At 44.8% G+C, this 17,380-nt stretch overlaps 1 protein-coding gene across 1 annotated transcript in view; it reads right to left on the bottom strand.

The window, feature by feature from the left end:
• Nucleotides 1–17,380, bottom strand: part of Kiaa2012 (KIAA2012 ortholog) — a 116,345-nt gene that overhangs the window by 21,391 nt on the left and 77,574 nt on the right. Inside the window, exon 13 of the mRNA XM_028765732.1 lies at nt 11,898–11,970. Within this exon, the coding sequence (XP_028621565.1) occupies nt 11,898–11,970 (73 nt within the window). The remainder of the gene's footprint in view (nt 1–11,897; nt 11,971–17,380) is intronic.

Genomic DNA, 17,380 nt, shown 5'->3' with positions numbered 1-17,380 from the left:
GCTCACAGGTTCAATTGCCTCCTCTTGGGCTCATGGTGATGACATACCCACAGAGGCCTGAGTGCAGCAGACCCTTCAGTGGGACACAGTACAGATGGTAGGGTGGCCTTCCCTGTGAACAGATGCAGTGGAAGGAACCTGGTCCCAGCTCATTTGCTAGAGAAACAGTGTGAAAGGTGTAGGGGTTTGGGTATTCCACAAGCTAATCATCTTGGTTTGTGGGAAGGAAACATAGGCCCAGGGAAGTGATCTGTCCTGCCCTCAATATTGGCCCTGATAAAAGCCAACAGGTAAGTGAGCCTCTGCCTTTTGACTTTGAAATTTGGTGTCCCCAGTGAGTTGATGCCAGTGCTTTTCAGATACCAATGTGTATGTAAACACCCGAGGATCCTGTGTGTGTATGTGTACATGTGTATGTGTGTACAGGAGCATGTGCACGTATGTTTGTGTATATATACTATGTATGCGTACTGTGGATATGCCCCTACAGCCTGTCAGGCAAGTGTGTATGTCTGTGTGTGTTCAGGCGCATATGCATGTCTGTCTGTGTATGTGTCTGTGTATGTGTCTGTGTACTGTGGACATGAGCCTACAGCCTCATGTCAGGCAAGTGCTCTCCTACCAATCCTCATCCCCAATCCTCTTTTCACCTTTGTTGAGGTTGTTTCACCTTTATTGAGACACGTTGTTTATTGAGATATTGTTTATTCTGAGCCAAGGTCTCATAAAGTTGCCCAGGTAGGACTTGAATTTGCAATCGTCCTTCCTTATCTCCCAAGTAGCTGGGATGATAACAGGCCTGTGGCACTAGGTTTGGCTACCCAAGGGTCCTGTTGGAACATAGGTAGGTCTTGGGTAAGAGCTCAGCATCTGTAACTTTAACAAGTTCTCAGAGGAAGTCCAGACAGGTGGTCTTCACAGAAACAGCTGGTCTAGACTTTGTGTATATACATGACTTACCTACTTATGCCCTAGACAGCCTGAGGGCAGTCATCTCAGGTTAGCAGAGCCAGTGGGCAGGCTATCTAGAAGCTGACAGCCCACCATTACCCATCCTGTGGTGCTCCCCATCCTGTAGTCCTCCCACATCCTGTGGTGCTCCCCATCCTGTGGTGCTCCCCCATCCTGATGGATGCTTCTTTGACTATGGTGGAGATGTGTGTGCTGGCTGGTGGCCATGGCTTCTTTGAGTCCCCCCACTTGTAGGTTTATGTTTTTCATTATTCCTGCTGGCCCTGTTTCTTTATAGGGAAGTTTGTGGTACTCAATGCTTGCAATCCTCACTGTAAGCTCCTGAGGTTATGGAACTTGCCATTGTCATCAAAAATTTCCTAAAACCAGCATATTCCTCCATTCATCTGGTTCTTTCATTCACTCACTGGTGGGATGTATGCAAGGACTGGGCAGTAGCCTTGCCGTCAAGAACACATAAGACATGGACTGTAGAGTGGTACCTAGTAGTTATCCAACACACATGTGTGAAACTGAGTAAGACTTCAGGTCTCCCTGAAAGTGGAAGCGGCAAATGATGTGGAGTGTACCGGGAAGCAGACCGCTTGGGATGCTTCCTAATACAGGGCTTATTTTCAAGTAGAGAGCCCATCTCCCCAGCAGCTCTCGCTAGGGCCCGTGGAAACCAGCCTGCCTGATCCTCACAATTCACAAATGCATTAAATATTTCCTTCTCTTACTTTGATACCACAAAGCCCAGTGGAGGAAGCAGGAGCTCTTAGCCCCTCTTAGGGAAGGCACAGTGTGGGCAGCTAGAGCCTGGTGTTTGCGGTGGAGAGAGAAAACATACTGAGCTAAAGAGGAAAAGTGACTGTGAGTCTAACAGGTGAGAATGCGGCCTCTACAGGCCAGAAACACACACCTGCCCCGCTGCACACATGCCTGCTTCTGCTTGTGGGTGGCAGCGCCCCCTTGTGTTTATCTTGGTTTAGCCAGCAGGACCCTGGCTTTCCCAGCTTCTCTAGGTGGGTCCAGGGAACTGGTCTTGGTATTTATTACAATAATAACCCTAACTAAGACAGGGATTTGTCTGACAGTTTGAGCTCAATCCCTGGACCCCACCTGATGAAAGAGAGAATGACTCCTGCAGGTTGTCCTCTGACTTGGACAAGTGCTGTGGCATGTGCCATGCCTCCCCACACTAAGTAAGTAAGGAAGTAAAATAAATAATACAATTTTCTAAAGGTGATGGTGCACTCAACACCGACCCTTCCTCCGCTGTCCTGTGGAGTGAGGAAAGCGTTGAATCAGCACTCCATGTACAAGGGTAACCACACAGAGAACCAGTTCCTAAGTACTGATAAGGAACCGGGGCTCTGGACAGCCTTAAGAGGTGGAACTTCCTTGCTCTTACCTGCCTGCTAGCTTGGCTTTGTTCTCAAGGCCAGTGAAGGAGCCTTGCATCCCGCCTATGTCATGTCTGTGTTAGAACAGCAGGACGAGACTGCATATCCCTCTTTTTTATTATGATTTCATGTGTACAAGTGTTTTGCCTGCATGCTTGTCTGTGGACCATGTGTGTGCGTGGTTCCTGTAGAAGCCAGAGAAGGACACTGAATCTCTATTCTACCACATTTTAAGGGATGCTTTTGTTTGTTTCTTCAGACAGAGTCTCTCACTATGTAGATCAAGCTAGCCATATATGTGAGTGTTGAAGATAGCCCTGGTCTTGTATTTTGATGCTAATTCCACTTTCCCAGGAGGGGCTGTGGACAAGGAGTGAATCATGTATACAGGTGACTTCTTGTGAACCTTCTCCCCATCTTAACTTGTGAAATAAAGGCTAGAGCCAGTGATTGGGCAGTGGAAGGGAAGGTGGAGCTGAAAAGTTTGGAGGAGAGAGAGGAGAGAGGAGTGGATGTAAAGGAGGAGAGAGTGGAAGGAGAATGGAGGAGAAGCACGTGGTCTGGAGAAACCGCATGTTATAAGGAGTCTCATAGATGGGGAATATAGGGGTAAATCTGTCCAATCTAGGTGTGCAGCTTGTATTCATATTTATTGAGTTGTGTTGTCTTTGACCAGGCTTATATGGGTTGGAGATTTATCGCAACAAATTGGCGCCCAACTTATTGATTAGAACTCAACTAACCTGAGATAAAAGTTCAACCCCCCCCCCATACCACTAAGGCAGTGATCTAGGCTGCAACAGTGTGGATTGAAAGCTGACTGGGTCTGAGGGACCTACAAAGAACGACAGAGAGGCTCCCTCCCTTAATCCCCAGGCAGAGAGCCAGGGGTAGTACCTCAGCCTGGAGCTGGGCTTGAACAATGTAAGAATTGCAGGGAAGGATAGGAGACTCTAGAACACAATTGCCTGCAAGGTAGTTTTTGGGAAGATACAGTGAACTGATCTGTGCATCTTCAGAGAGTCTTTCTGTGTTCGCTTCCCCGTATCCCCCCACCCCTCCCCCAGGACAGCCAGAAGGGACCTCTGGACTGCTTGCTTGTACTGTGGGTGGCCTGAGATCAGCACACAAACACAAGCTGCAACCCAAACAGGGACACAGAAGACAGGGATCATTCTACACTCAGCCCCTCCCTGTGAATAAAAGAATAGGGAGACAAAGGTACAAAGGGCTTCGGACCAGGTAATTCATTGATATAAGAGAGGTATATAATTTTTTGGTACTTAAAGATGAGAAACAGAATATCTTTCAGGCTTTATGTGATGGTATTCTGAATGGTTTGACAGGGATAGATTTAAAGGAAATAGATACCTTAGTATTTACCGGTATTGGAATATTTATTCTTTTGATTTACTGTGTCTTCTCAAAAGACAAGGCCCTAGATAAAAAAATTCCTAGCCTTAGAAAAGAGATTACAAGTAATACTAGAACTAAAGATTCGGGATTTTATTGGTCAAAATAAGCAACAGCAAGGAGATAGAGATAAAAATTTGGAAGCAAAGTATAGAGGATAATTTACTAAAGCTAGCAAATCAAAATAAGGCAGATGCTGCGATATTAGAATTACAACATAAGGAGAAGCTAAGATTATGGAAGCAGAGCTTAGAACAGAATATACAGGACATAATAGAGCAGCACAAACAACAGAAAGAAATGTAAGACTTGGCAACGTGGCCTAGAGGAAACACTAGAATTGGAGACACAGGAAATTATAGATCAGAATAAGAGACAGAAAGATGAAAATGAAGGTGGGAGACAGGAGCTGGAAAAGATGCTAGAACAGAGGATGCAGCAGCTCACAGAGCAGACCGAGCAGCAGAGAGAAAATAATTAGAGTTGGAAGCAAGACTTGGAGACTAACCTTTTAAAATTAATCAATCAAAACAAAATGGACAGCGGACTATCAGAATTGCAATATAAAGAAAATATCAAAATGTGGAGGCAGAACCTTGAACAGTGAATATAGGAACTCAAGGAACAGGAAGAGCAACAAAAGGAGAGATTTGAAGCGTGGACACAGACCTTAAGGAAGGAATTTAAAATTTCAGTTAAGGAAAATACTCAGGTAGCGACAGAAGATAAAATTAGAGAAAGCCAACCAAAGGTTATTAGAAAACAAACTTTAGTCTATCCAGTTAATATTACAACAAAGACCTCCAGACGATAATCATCCAGAGGGTTATCAGGAATTTGAATGACAACCCATGGATGTGTTAGATCTGAAAAGATTTTAAGGAAAGTGTCACTAATTTTGGAATGCATTCGCCATTTGTAAAACAAATCCTGACTTCTTGGGCTATTAAAAATAGAATAATCCCCCAAGACTGGAAAGATATGGCAAGAGCAATACTAGAGCCTGCTGCAATAAAGAGAACCTGCTACAAGTTTACAATGGTTCTCATGGTGGAGAGACGAGACGAGAGAGATAGCACGGCAAAATAGAGCCAGGGGAAGAGAGATTTCCACAGGCCCACTGCTTGGTTAAGATCGCTTTGCTGAGGTAGACGTACAGGCTGTATATGATGAAGAAACTCTGGCATTGTGTTGATTACCAGCCTTAAAGGCCTGGGACAAAATCGCAGAATCAGGGAAAAGACTTGAACCACTTACTCAAGTCATACAAGGTCCAAAAGAAACCATCCCTGACTTTTTACAAAGACTAACCTCAGCTGTGGAAAGGAATGTGTCAGATTCAGCAGCAAGAAAGGCAGTAATTGAGTCTTTAGCTTTTGAAACTGTGAATGCTGAATGCAAGGAAGTAATCAGACCCAAGGGCAAGGGCAACATCAATAGAGGAGTGGATTAGATACACAGCTGGGGATGGGGCTTGCTCACCTGATATGACGGTAATAGAAGCTGCCACTAGACACCTAGAGATGACCCAATATTTCAGATGTTTTAATTGTGGTGAGCTGGGTCATCTCAGAAATGACTACAGGAAAAAACAAAGTAATACAAAAGGGGGGCCTATGCCTTCTGGAATATGTTAAGGATGTGGCAAAGGCAGACATCTGACTAGGGATTGTAGAGCAACAACAGACAAGTGGGGCAATACCCTGCCAAAAAACTCCCAGTGGGGTGGGCCTTTCAAAAGCCCCAATGCCAGGCAGGGAAAGTTCTCTTCCTCAGGACAATTAAATGTCACTGCTTCAAAAACAGATGTTCTGAGATCAGACAAGGCTGAGGCAAGTTCTATAGACAATTCAGAAGGCCTCAAAGGGAGCCAAAAACGAATATTTTGGCAAACTTCTATAGAGGATCAAAGGCTAAAACTAAGAATACTAGTGAATAATACTGAGATTGAAGGGATGGTTGACACTGGAGCAGATGTCACCATTTCTCTCCAAAATCTTGGCGTGAAAGTTGGCCACTTCAAGAAGTAGATATCCAATTTCAAGGAGTTGGGACCTTACCCCAATTGAAGCAAAGCACCAGATGGCTTAAGTGTGTAGGATCAGAAGGTCAGGTAGGAAAATTGAGGCCATACGTGGCTGATATAGCCATTAACTTATGGGGAAGAGATCTATTACAGTAGTGGAAAACCCAGATTAATATCCCCTCAGTTTCAGTGTCTAGCCATGAAACCTGTCAGGTTCCTAATAAAAATTTAAAATTAGTTTGGAAACGTTATCAAAGGCAGTTACAGGCTGTCCAAGCTGTCCATAAACAAGATAAGGCAGAGGCTGACAGTTTAGCTCCACCCCAAGGAGCCATTGCTGCCAAGACACCAACAGCCTTACAGCTAAGGTGGTTGACTAACCAGTCCATCTAGATTGATCAGGAATTTCCTGCCCATCGTATTTGCAGTGGAGCTCTGTCATTGGGCAAGGAAGAGATAGGTGGAGCTAGGAGTTGGGAGAAGAGAAAAATGCAGGAAGGAGAGGAAGAGAGGAGGAGAAGCGAGATGTCAGGAGATGTTACCCTCATGTCTTTATCAGTTATTCATATCAAGGTAAGGTAATTGGGATAACAATTCTAATTGTGTGGGCTTCTTGTGTATTTGATGATATATAAATCTATTTGGTTAATCTTGAAGCATTAAGAGTCTTATTTCTACCAGGGTACTAGAATTGTTATATCTACCGCATGGTGGTGGTGGATATTCCCTGGATGCGGGAACTTAGAGCAGACATATCACACAATCCTGCAGGACAATGGATTGTGGAGAGATCTAATCGAACTCTAAAGGAGATGCTTAACAGGCAAAAGGGATCATAAGAACCCCCAAAGATAGATTACTTAGTGCTTTATTAACCTTAAGTTTTTTAAATGCTAATGAACAAAACACCATAGCTGCAGAAAGACATTAAATCGTGGAAAAAACTACTAAACTAAACCAGCTTGTTCATATTAAGGATATTTTGACATCAAAATGGAAAATGAGAAATGTGTTACACTGGGGGAGGGGTTGTGTCTATGTTTCCACAGGAAAAGAAAAGCTGTGGGTTCCTTCCAAGTTGATAAAAATCCGACATGACAAGAGGAGACTTCCTGAAGACCTTGGTGACACAGAAGAAAAGGGAGACGAACACAACCAACCAAATAGGTGATGTATATGTGATGATGTTTATGTCTCTTATATAGAGACAGCTCTGGAACAGGCTGAGACTAAAATGTCTATACACAGCCAATAACACTTATTGGGTACCAATTTCTCATGACTTGTTATTACATACCATCCTTTATGAGGGCATGTATACAAAATTATATTGCAGTATGATTATGTGATCAAACAAACCTGAAGAAAGGGAGTCATCTTTATTGATCTTCATTGACCAATCTGTGCACCCTGCACACACCATGTGAATGTCCTTACAGAACTATATGTTGCTTTTTAAGTTTTGTATACTGCAGGATGAAAGAGGAGAAAGACAGTCCTGAAAAGATTCACACTCCGGGATGTTGAGACTCTGGGACCGTCTTCCATTCCAGCTTTGCGCTTGACTCTACTTCAACTACATCGAAGCTGCTTCTTTTAAAGACTTGGTTGCAGAACTTTTCCAGAACAACTAGCTTGCCTATCCAGCCTTTCAGACTCTCATGGTGAAGATATCAGCTAAGCAATGAACTTTCTCAGCACTTAGTGACTTGACAGCAAATGATGCCAGCTAGCTTTCCTATGACAAAGCCAATTTCCTTATTTCCCTTTGGGCCTCATTTCATCTACAGACAAAATATTGTCCAAAAAAGGACACACTATGCGGAATAGTCGACTGATAATCTCCACCAAGACAGGGTAATCAGCCCTTCAAAATTCTGCATTACAAAGGGCTGTCAGATGATCCTGGGCCAGAAGGGTTAAGACGATGCTCCAGCCTTTTGAAGTATAAGGGACTGTTCAGGTGATCAGCAGTCTCTATAAATTGGCTAAGTTTTGGAAGCTATGCCTTGAGCTTCTCATATTTCAAGGTAATAATAGTCATTCTTGGATTTCTGATGGGGTTGAAGACTGACAGTCTCATAGCCAACCCAAGCTGTTTAACATTAAGAAAGATGACATAGGGGCTGGAGAGATGGCTCAGTGGTTAAGAGCACTGACTGCACTTCCAGAGGTCCTGAGTTCAAATCCCAGCAACCACATGGTGGCTCACAACCATCTGTAATGAGATCTGATGCCCTCTTCTGGTGTGTCTGAAGACAGCTACAGTGTATTCATATATAATAAATAAATAAATCTTTAAAAAAAAAAAAAAAAAGAGTGTTGCATTTGCGCTAACCATTCAGGCATTGCTAAGTCTCTTATCTCTCGAGTTCATGCTGCTCAACAAACTGATGGCTTTTGTACTACAACAGACACAAATGAAACCCATACAGGTCCATTATTACAGGCTGGAAGTAGGGGACTAAAACCTCTGTCATCAAGACTGACGAGGATTAACCCTTAACTTACGCGCTAAGCCGGATAGTCAATGACGGGTAAGAGAACACCTCAAGACCCTTGCCCCTAACTGGGAGGCCTCACCATCCTAAGACAGGAGCTCAACCAATGGCTGTTGAGTATCCAGAGACGAGAAAGGGAGGCTGGGGTCTTTTGTTCCAACCTAAGGCAGGCACGGTTTCCGTAAGTTTTCCCAGCCTTCCCTTTTGAAAACAAATTTAAAAAGGGGGACCTGTTGGGAGCCGACTCTTAGCCGAAAGTGGCTATCATCTTTACAGCCATCTTGAGCCATATACCCTGACAAGAGACTTGTTTCAACAGCCTGCAATAGCTGAGCGTACTCTGATAAACATCTTGTTACACTGTTTAGTGCCCCCAGCTGCCAGGTGCTCCTGGTATCCATGGCTACAAGGCACGTGACGTAGTGGCTTCAGTTGAGATTGTCCACGAGGGCAAGTCACGTGGTAAAGGGTATAAATACCCGGATTTCCTTTCTATTGAGGAGTGAGAAGTAGGAGGTAGAAAGTAGGAGGTAGAAAGTAGGAGGTAGTAGGAAGTAGAGGAAGGAGTGAAAAGGTAAAGGGTGTCTGGAGACTGAAGGAGTGAGGAGAATATATAAAGAAGAGAGGAGAATAAAGAAGAGACTTGAAGAGACGCCACCGGACTCTGTTTTGTATGTATCTTTTGCGTCTCTCGCCCCTTTTCCCCCTTCCTCCGTCCCCACTCTCTCTCTTGCTAGACCCTGACCTGCCGACCGGAGCAGCAGAACCGGCCGGCCTTTACAAAGTAGCAGAACCCGACGGCCGTTACAAAAGAAATGGCAGTTACAAAGCTGGGCTTTGGGGGTGGTGGGGACACACATCTTTAATTCCAGCACCCAGGAGGCAGAGGCAGTTGGATCTCTGGTCTACAGAGCAAGTTCCAAGATGCCCAGGGCTACACAGAGAAACCCTGTCTTAAAAACAAAACAAAAGTTGTTGTAGGTGCTTCTGAAGTTCGCTAACGTTTAAGAAGCACGGGTCTAGGAAGTAACTAGATTGACCGTTTATCCTTTCGCTGTCATTGGCACAAGGGCTGTTTCCCCAGTCTGCCCAGAGTTGGAGGTTGCTGCTAGACCTTATCTTGTGGAAACTTGCAAGAGAGTTCTAAGTCCTCTCACTAGCTCACGCATATTTTAAAAAATGCATCTATGTATATACGTGTAATATATGTAATGCTGGTTATTGAACCCAGGGCCTCGCACATCCTAGACAAATGCTCTAACATGAGTTGTATCCTCAGTCTCTGGCTTACTCCTTATAATAGACCATGCAAGTCACTACTGAATTTAAAGTAGCAAAAGCAACATGACCATTAAGACCAAAGGGGAGAATTGTTCTTTAAACAGCTAAAAGCACTTTCTTGGTGTTTCCTTCTTCTTGCCTTCCAAGACCGGAAAGCCTTTCTAAAAATTAGCATTTGTCATTGAGACAGGCAAAGGCCTCCAGTGACTTTCTGCAGTGGCATTTCATTGCATTGAGAATGTCTGGCTAACCTCCGAGGACTCGGCTGGAACCTGCCCTGGCGTCATGAGACAGGAAATCTGTTTTGACTGACTCAGTCAATGCTTAACTTGGGCCGTGTTCTGTGGTGCCTAAAGCCTCCGCTGCACTTGGCCAAGACGCTGGAGCCTGTCAGGGTTCATGTTCTGGATCAGTGATTTACAATAGGGACAATCTGAAGATCAGGGCACATTTTTCTGGCTAGTGTCACTCAGCTTTGAGGACGGAGGTGACAGAGCCTCATGTTAGAAGAATCCTTGCTTAAAACCCTGACCAACCTAGCCTCATACTACCACAATATATTCTTGTCAGATACCCACAAAGAGTGATATTAAATATCAGAATGGGGCTGGAGAGATGGTTCAGCAGTTAAGAGCATTGGTTCCTCTTCTAGAGGTCCTGGGTTCTATTTCTAGCAACTACATGGTGGCTCACAATTGTCTGTTAAGTACAGTTCCAGGGGATCTAACTCCCTCTGTTGGCCTCAGATGTACATGCTGGTAAAACACCCATACACAGAAAATAAAAATAAGTACATCTTTAGAAATAATAAAGTCAGTATAAAATTATTTTTGAGTAGAATGTCAATGGAAAGAAATACTGGAAGATAACAGGAAAGATCAAAACCTTCCACTTAAGGAGACAGAGTCAGTGCTGTTTCACAGTTTGGTAGTGACCACAAGAGGGTAGATATTAATTTGCTGTAATGCTAAAGTGAGATTGGTATTCATTAAGGGATCTCATTTTTTTTTGTTCCTCATAATCGCTTAAAGAGCAGAGTTCTGTTACCAGCACCTGAAGCAGAAAAGGATGCCAGGCACTGAGAGGTGAAGGTGGTTGTCGCCTGCTACATAGTTCAAGTTCAGTTTAGTAGCACAGACCTGCAGCTGTCTACCTGGGCCATGCACTCGCTTGTGACTTTAGGAGGACAGGAAAAAGAAAAAGTGCCCCTCTGTGCTTCACGTGGTTTGGGTTTCAGAGCCCAGGCTGGAGTTCAGCCCGTGGGCTCCCTCTGCTGTACACTCTGTGTACAACAATAAGCGCATGGCTTATGTCTGGCCTGGAACCCACCCTTAGGGGTTTCCACTTCCACTTCTGCAAGAAACAAAGAGGATTGCTGCATGATGACACCTCGAGGCAGTATGGGGCAGGGGCAGCGGGATTTCTGTGAGTTCCAGGACAACCAAAGTCACACATTGAGACTGTCTCAGAACACACAAGCAAAACCAAAACTAAAACCAAAAAAACCAAACCAAACCGAAACAAAACAAAACAAAACAAAACAAAACAAAACAAAACTAAAAGCAGTAAGGATAAGGGACAGTTCAGCTGCCAGGGCCCCAGTTGACTCCAGGTAGTAATATGCCTAGGTGCCCTCAAAAGAGCCTAGAGTCTAATTCAGTCTCTGAGCTATGTCTTGTCTGCCTCTACACCTAGTGGTCCTAGGCTCAGGATTTCATAGAACTTTCATAGAACCACCTTGTTTTTGAAGGAAGCCACCACCAAGGCATACTGTTTGTTTGAGAAAGAATCTCTCTGTAGTGTTGGCTGTCCTGGGACTAAGTAGACCAGACTGGCTTTGAACTCCCAGAGATCTACCTGTCTCTGTCTCCTGAGTACTAGAATTAAAGGCCTGTTCCTCTATGCTAGGCGTATCAAGGCATTCTTGCCAGCCAGGGCTCCGGATGACAGCAGCGAGGTCTCTAAAGTCGTTAGGAAGGTCCTGCTTTCTCGCACTAGCATGTCTGTAGGCATGCTCACCTCTATGAAAGCAGGAGACAGAGAAGGGCAGACGCTTGGGGTGGGGGTGGGGTTTGCATGAGTCCGGAAGTCTCTGCTCTTGTATCAGTCTGCAGTCTCCAGAGGAAAGAAATCCTTAAATAATGGAAGAACAGAAAGCATGTGGCCCGCATTTGCAGACAGTCAGAGCATTCTGCTTCTAGCTCCCAGTTCACGCTTTGAAGGGAAATGGAAAGGCTTCTTTGTTAATGGGTCGGACAGCACGGAGTTCTACCTGGGCAGTCACAGTGATAGTGTACATGAATCGACAGCTGACTCTACCTTGGCTGTCTTCGGCATTTCCTCTGAGGGGTCCTCCTGGTTTTTCATGAGAGTCAAGTTCATCTCCACGTTCCTATTGGATTTACACACAGAAGAATAATGAGACAAAATAAATGTAAACTCCCCTCTGTCCATGCCCTTAGGATAAAATGGACTGAAGTGTCCTTAGTTGTCTCCCCCACCTCCTTTTTTTTTCTAGTGGTGCTGGGAATTATTATTATTATTGGATTTTTGAGACAGGGTGTCATTATGTAGCTCTGGCTGTCCTGGAACTCACTCTGTAGACCAGGCTGAACTCACAGAGATCCAGCTGCCTCTGTCTCCAGAGTGCTGGGATTAAAGGCCTGTGCCACCAATGCCCCATGCTGCTGGAGATTATAATCAGGATGTCTTCCCATGCCATGCAAGCTCTGCTGCAGAGTTACCGCTCCAGCCTGTCTTCTCTGTCAGCTGCTTTCAGCTTAAGCGTCCAGAGATCAGCTTTAAGGAGCCAGGTGGGCAGAGCAGTGCATAACACTGGAGCTTTAGTACCACTGAGCTCCATGCTGCCTGGTTTATCGATGTCTACTGAGAGAAGGGAAAAAGGATGTCACAGGCTAAAGCTGGCAGGTGGGAGGGTGCCGAGCACCTCTAGGAACTTAACAGAGCTGGTAGGAGATTGAGTAAAGGCTGAGAGAAGGGGGAAGGTTGGGGAGGAGTCACAGTCTCCAAAGCAGGGTAAGGATCTCATCCTTTATCTTGAGGACAGATATAGATGCCACTGAAGGATCTAACACCGAGCAAAATCGGACTCTGTGGGGTAGTGGGTTTTAAGGGGTCTTGTTCCATCCTGCAGTTGGATCAAGAACCCTTGTTCTCTAACAACTGAAGGGCAGCTCCTTAGCAACCAAAAAGCTGTAGCAGGTGGAGCTGGCGAGGGAGGAGAGACCCCGTGCTGTTGAATGAGGTTGATTCCACCCTTTGCCTCAGCCTTTAATGGGATTACATTCAGTGATACAGCTGTGTAGAAAGAATCTCTATTTACCTGTCAATAAAAAGCTGATGGCCAATGAGCTGAGGCAGGATTAGAAGGTGGGACATTCAGTAGGAAGATTGGGATTCTGGGATAGTCAGACACCAGAGAGCTTCCCCCAAACTCTGAGAAAGACAGTTGCATAAAACTGAGGAGAGGTAGCCAATCACATGGCATAAAACTGAGGAGAGGTAGCCAATCACATGGCATAAAACTGAGGAGAGGTAGCCAATCACATGGCAGGGCTTAGAACTAAATAAGCAGGGTAACTGAGTCGGGAATGAGCCAAAGTTTTTGGCGCGGGCAATTATTCATAATACTTCAGCCTTAGAGTCATTAGTTCGTGAACTTGGGTGCAGGTGGCCGTAGGACCCCAGAGGGCTGCTATGCCCTGGCTGAGCCTTTCTGTATGCTGCTGTCTACTAAGTAACGTTCTGCGGTTCCTCTAGGATCAAAACATCCTGACTAAGGCATGGTGTCCCAGGAAGGGAATTTACACTTGACATCCTATTGCCCCCCAGTTGACTTCCTGTTTTTTCCTGAGTTTGTATTTTTCCTTCCCTGGCTTGGTGTATATATTGAACCTGCCCAGTAAAGGCATTGGCATTCTCCCACAACAGATGACCCGAGTATGAGTATTTCTTTAATCCCCCAGGCCTACGCCTGAGCTCAATACCGCCGGAGCTGTCAAGTAGAGGTTCCACCGAGATCTGGAAAGAGAGGAGAACCTGACAGGATCATTCCTGGAAGAGGCTGGCCGGCCAGCTTAGTGAGTAGAACGTATTGGAGAAATGGTGTGGGACCAAACTGAAAGTAGTAAGTAGCACTAAGAGAGTTTGATCGTTTGGTTGCACCATGGGAACTAGCAGTTCCTCCCTACAAGTAGTGGCACCAGATGATGCAGCCAAGAAATCCGTGCATGAGGTGGAGAATAGCTCAAGTTCTGAGGATGAGGGAGAAATTTTAGAAAAGGAAAAATTGAAGAAATGCAAGGTCAAAAATTTGGAACGGGAGCCTGGAAAAGGGGAAGTGAGAGTGGATGAGCTACTCAGTCACCCCGGTGGCGGTGGTGGCAGCCGGGATGGCACGATGGCCAGGTCAGGGGCATTTCTGCTGCTGCAGCAGTAGTGGTGGCGGGCAGCTGCAGGAGTTGCAGAGGCTGTGGTCTGCAACAGCCATGCTGAATAAAAACAAGAAAGAGATTGAATCATCAGAATTTGTGAAGATCATAGAGCCTCTTTTCCGACAGTCAGCCAAATGCGTTTCCAGCCCTCACTTACAGGTGGCAGAGCAGGCACTCTATTACTGGAATAATGAATACATCATGAGTTTAATCAGTGACAATGCAGCAAAAATTCTGCCCATCATGTTTCTATCCTTATACCACAATTCAGAGCCCTCCTGGGATATGTCCTGCTTTCTTTCTGGCTCCTACTGGAGAAATCCTTAGTTCTGCTTTCCCTGTCTATTGTCTGTCCTTGGCACGCCAATCCGTTAATTGTCTGGTTTTGTTTCATTGTTTTATGTTAAAAAAGTGTATATTGGGTATGATTAAAAATTCAACTTTGGCCAGGCGGTGGTTGTGCACGACTTTAATTCCAGCACTTGGGAGGCAGAGGCAGGCAGATTTCTGAGTTTGAGGCCAGCCTGGTCTACAGAGTGAGTTACAGGACAGCTAGGGCTATACAGAGAAAACCTGTCTCAAAAACAAAACAAAACAAAACAACAACAAAAAAAATTCAACTTTGATAATAGAAATTTGGTTTAACTAGTAACTCAGGGCTGGAGAGATGGCTCAGCTGTTAAAGGCCAGGCTATAGAAAGAACACATTTAACTTTAAAAAATTATCTTGAAAAAACAAAACAGGGAGTTTACCTCACCTCATGCAAGATTATCCTTTATTTTGTATATTTTAATTTTTTTTATTAGTGGATACGGATGCATTGTCTGCAGCAGACAGACATTGGAAACGAGTCCAGAAGGCACTGGGCTTAGTGAAATGGAAAGAATTGTCATCAGGTATATGGAAAGGCCCTGACCCTGTATTAGTCAGGATGAGAAGTTCTGTTTGTGTTTTTCCTAAAGATGCTGAAAGTCCTGTTTGGATTCCTGAGTGTTGTGTGCACCCTGTCACTACGCAGCTTCACCCAAGTGGAGATCTACTGGAGCGTTGTGAAGAACCACCCAGTCCGGATGTCAATGGGGATAAGCAGCTTGATTTGACTGGTCACAGCTCCCACCAAGACTACTGGAAAAACTGCTACTAATTCTGAGAAGCCAACAATTTCTTTATGTTAATATTAATGTTACTTGTGTGCAGCCTCTTTATGGAGAGAAGTTTCTAGCAGGACTCAAACTGACCAGAAGGCTCCTTAAAGGATGGGCTAGAGGTCCTTGTCTCTGGGAGTCCTAGCCTTTGGGGCAGCCACAGCAGGACTGATATTTCTTTGCCACCTTCACAGACAGCAGATCCAGTCCCAGGCAGTTACTAAGCAGGTGCTCGTGTTGCTGGCACGAGAGAACCCTTCTGCCCAGGTTTGGCTCAGCATTTACTGAGAATAGTCAGTCAATGATGGACAACTCCTTCGCAGTCCTTACCTACCTAAGACAGGGGCCCTGAGGCTGGCAGGGATTCCCAATGACAGGTATTGACAGAAGGTGACCTAAGATAGACGCTATTTGCCTATAAAATAAAAGCGGGGGAACTGTAGGACCCTGAAGGGCTACTATGCCCTGGCTGAGCCTTTCCGTATGCTGCTGTCTACTAAGTAACATTCTGGGGTTCCTCTAGGATCAAAACATCCTGACTAAGGCATGGTGTCCCAGGAAGGGAATTTACACTTGACATCCTATTGACCCCCAGTTGAGTTCCTGCTTTTTCACATCCTGACTAATACATGGTGTCCCAGGAAGGGAATTTACACTTGACATCGTATTGTCCCCCAGTTGTCTTCCTGAGTATTTCTTTAATCCCTCAGGCCTATGCCCGAGCTCAGTACTGCAGGCAGTGCCAGAGCTGTCAGGTGGCAAAGCCAATGGTTACACAGCTGGATTGAGCCACTGCAAGCTCTGTACTGTGGAAGTCCCTCCAATAGTCCTACCCTTTAGTGGGACTTTTCTACTGGTTATTAAATTGCCCACATTGGGAAGAGAAAATTTATCATTTACTAAGGCAGTGGTTCTCAACCTGTGGGTTTTGACTCCTTTGGCAGTTGAACAACTCTTTGACAGGGTTGCTTGCCTATGACCATTGAAAAACACAGATATTTACATTAAAACTCATAACAGTGGCAAATACAGTTATGAGGAAGCCATGAAATAATTTTATAGTTGGAGTCACAACATGAGGAACTGTATTACAGGGTCGCAGCATTAGCAAGGCTGGCAAACGCTGTGCTAAGGCTTTTTGCTCAGTACCCCTCTGTGTTTTTTCTTCACCTGCTGGGTTTCTTTCTTGCTGGCCTAGTGCTTAGAGCTGCCAAGATCTGCTGACGTGAAATGCTAACGGGGCCAATAACTGTCCTTCCTGTGGATTTCTCAGATGTGTCCAGTATAGTAAAAATAAAATAAAAATAAATAAGTAAAAATTTAAAAAGTCCCCAAATAAGAGAAAAGCTAAAACAAACAAACAAACAAACAACCAAACAAGAGCCACCCAAACATGGAAAAGTCCAAACTAAACACTGCACAAAACCCTTCCTCAGTCATTGTAAACCACTGAGTTAGAAAACTAAAAAACTATCAGTTTTTCCCTCCTTGTTTATAATGCCTTTCACTCTATCAGGAAATAGGATGGCAAGAGAGAAACAAGCTTCTTGTATTGGAAGAACTTCAAATGCAGAAAAATGGCTGGTCTCAACAACATGCATACCTGTTCCTGCAGGGGTGAGGAGTATGCTTCCCATTTCTTTTTTTTTGGGGGGGGGGGTTTCGAGACAGGGTTTCTCTGTATAGCCCTGGCTGTCCTGGAACTCACTCTGTGGACCAGGCTGGCCTCGAACTCAGAAATCCACCTGCCTCTGCCTCCCAAGTGCTGGGATTAAAGGCATGCGCCACTACTGCCTGGTTATTCTTCCCATTTCTGAGATGGGAAGATAGAGGCAGGGAGAGTCAGTGATCTGGAAACTCTTCAAGCAAATCCTTATTAGAGACCAACTTACTTTTAAAATCAGTTCATTCAGATACTGAGAAGCACCAAGACTCTGTCTTTTTCTTTTCTTTTTAAACACATGAGCACACATGTGAAATAATGTACCTAAGGCCATTCATTTGTTGCAATAGGTTGGAAATAGCCCATATGGCCTATCAGCTGGATTTGGTAATTATGATAATTTAGGAAGAACAAGGTAACTGAGTTGACATAGAACTCCAATAAATCTAAGAGTGGCTGAGCAGTGGTGGTGCACACCTTTAATCCCAGCACTTGGGAGGCAGAGGCAGGCAGATTTCTGAGTTCGAGGCCAGCCTGGT

The sequence above is a fragment of the Grammomys surdaster genome, unplaced genomic scaffold, assembly GCF_004785775.1.
Source record: "Grammomys surdaster isolate TR1022 unplaced genomic scaffold, NIH_TR_1.0 165, whole genome shotgun sequence".
NCBI lineage: Eukaryota > Metazoa > Chordata > Mammalia > Rodentia > Muridae > Grammomys > Grammomys surdaster.
The sequence above is the reverse complement of the archived record's forward strand: the minus strand, read 5'-3'. Positions and strand labels throughout refer to the sequence as shown.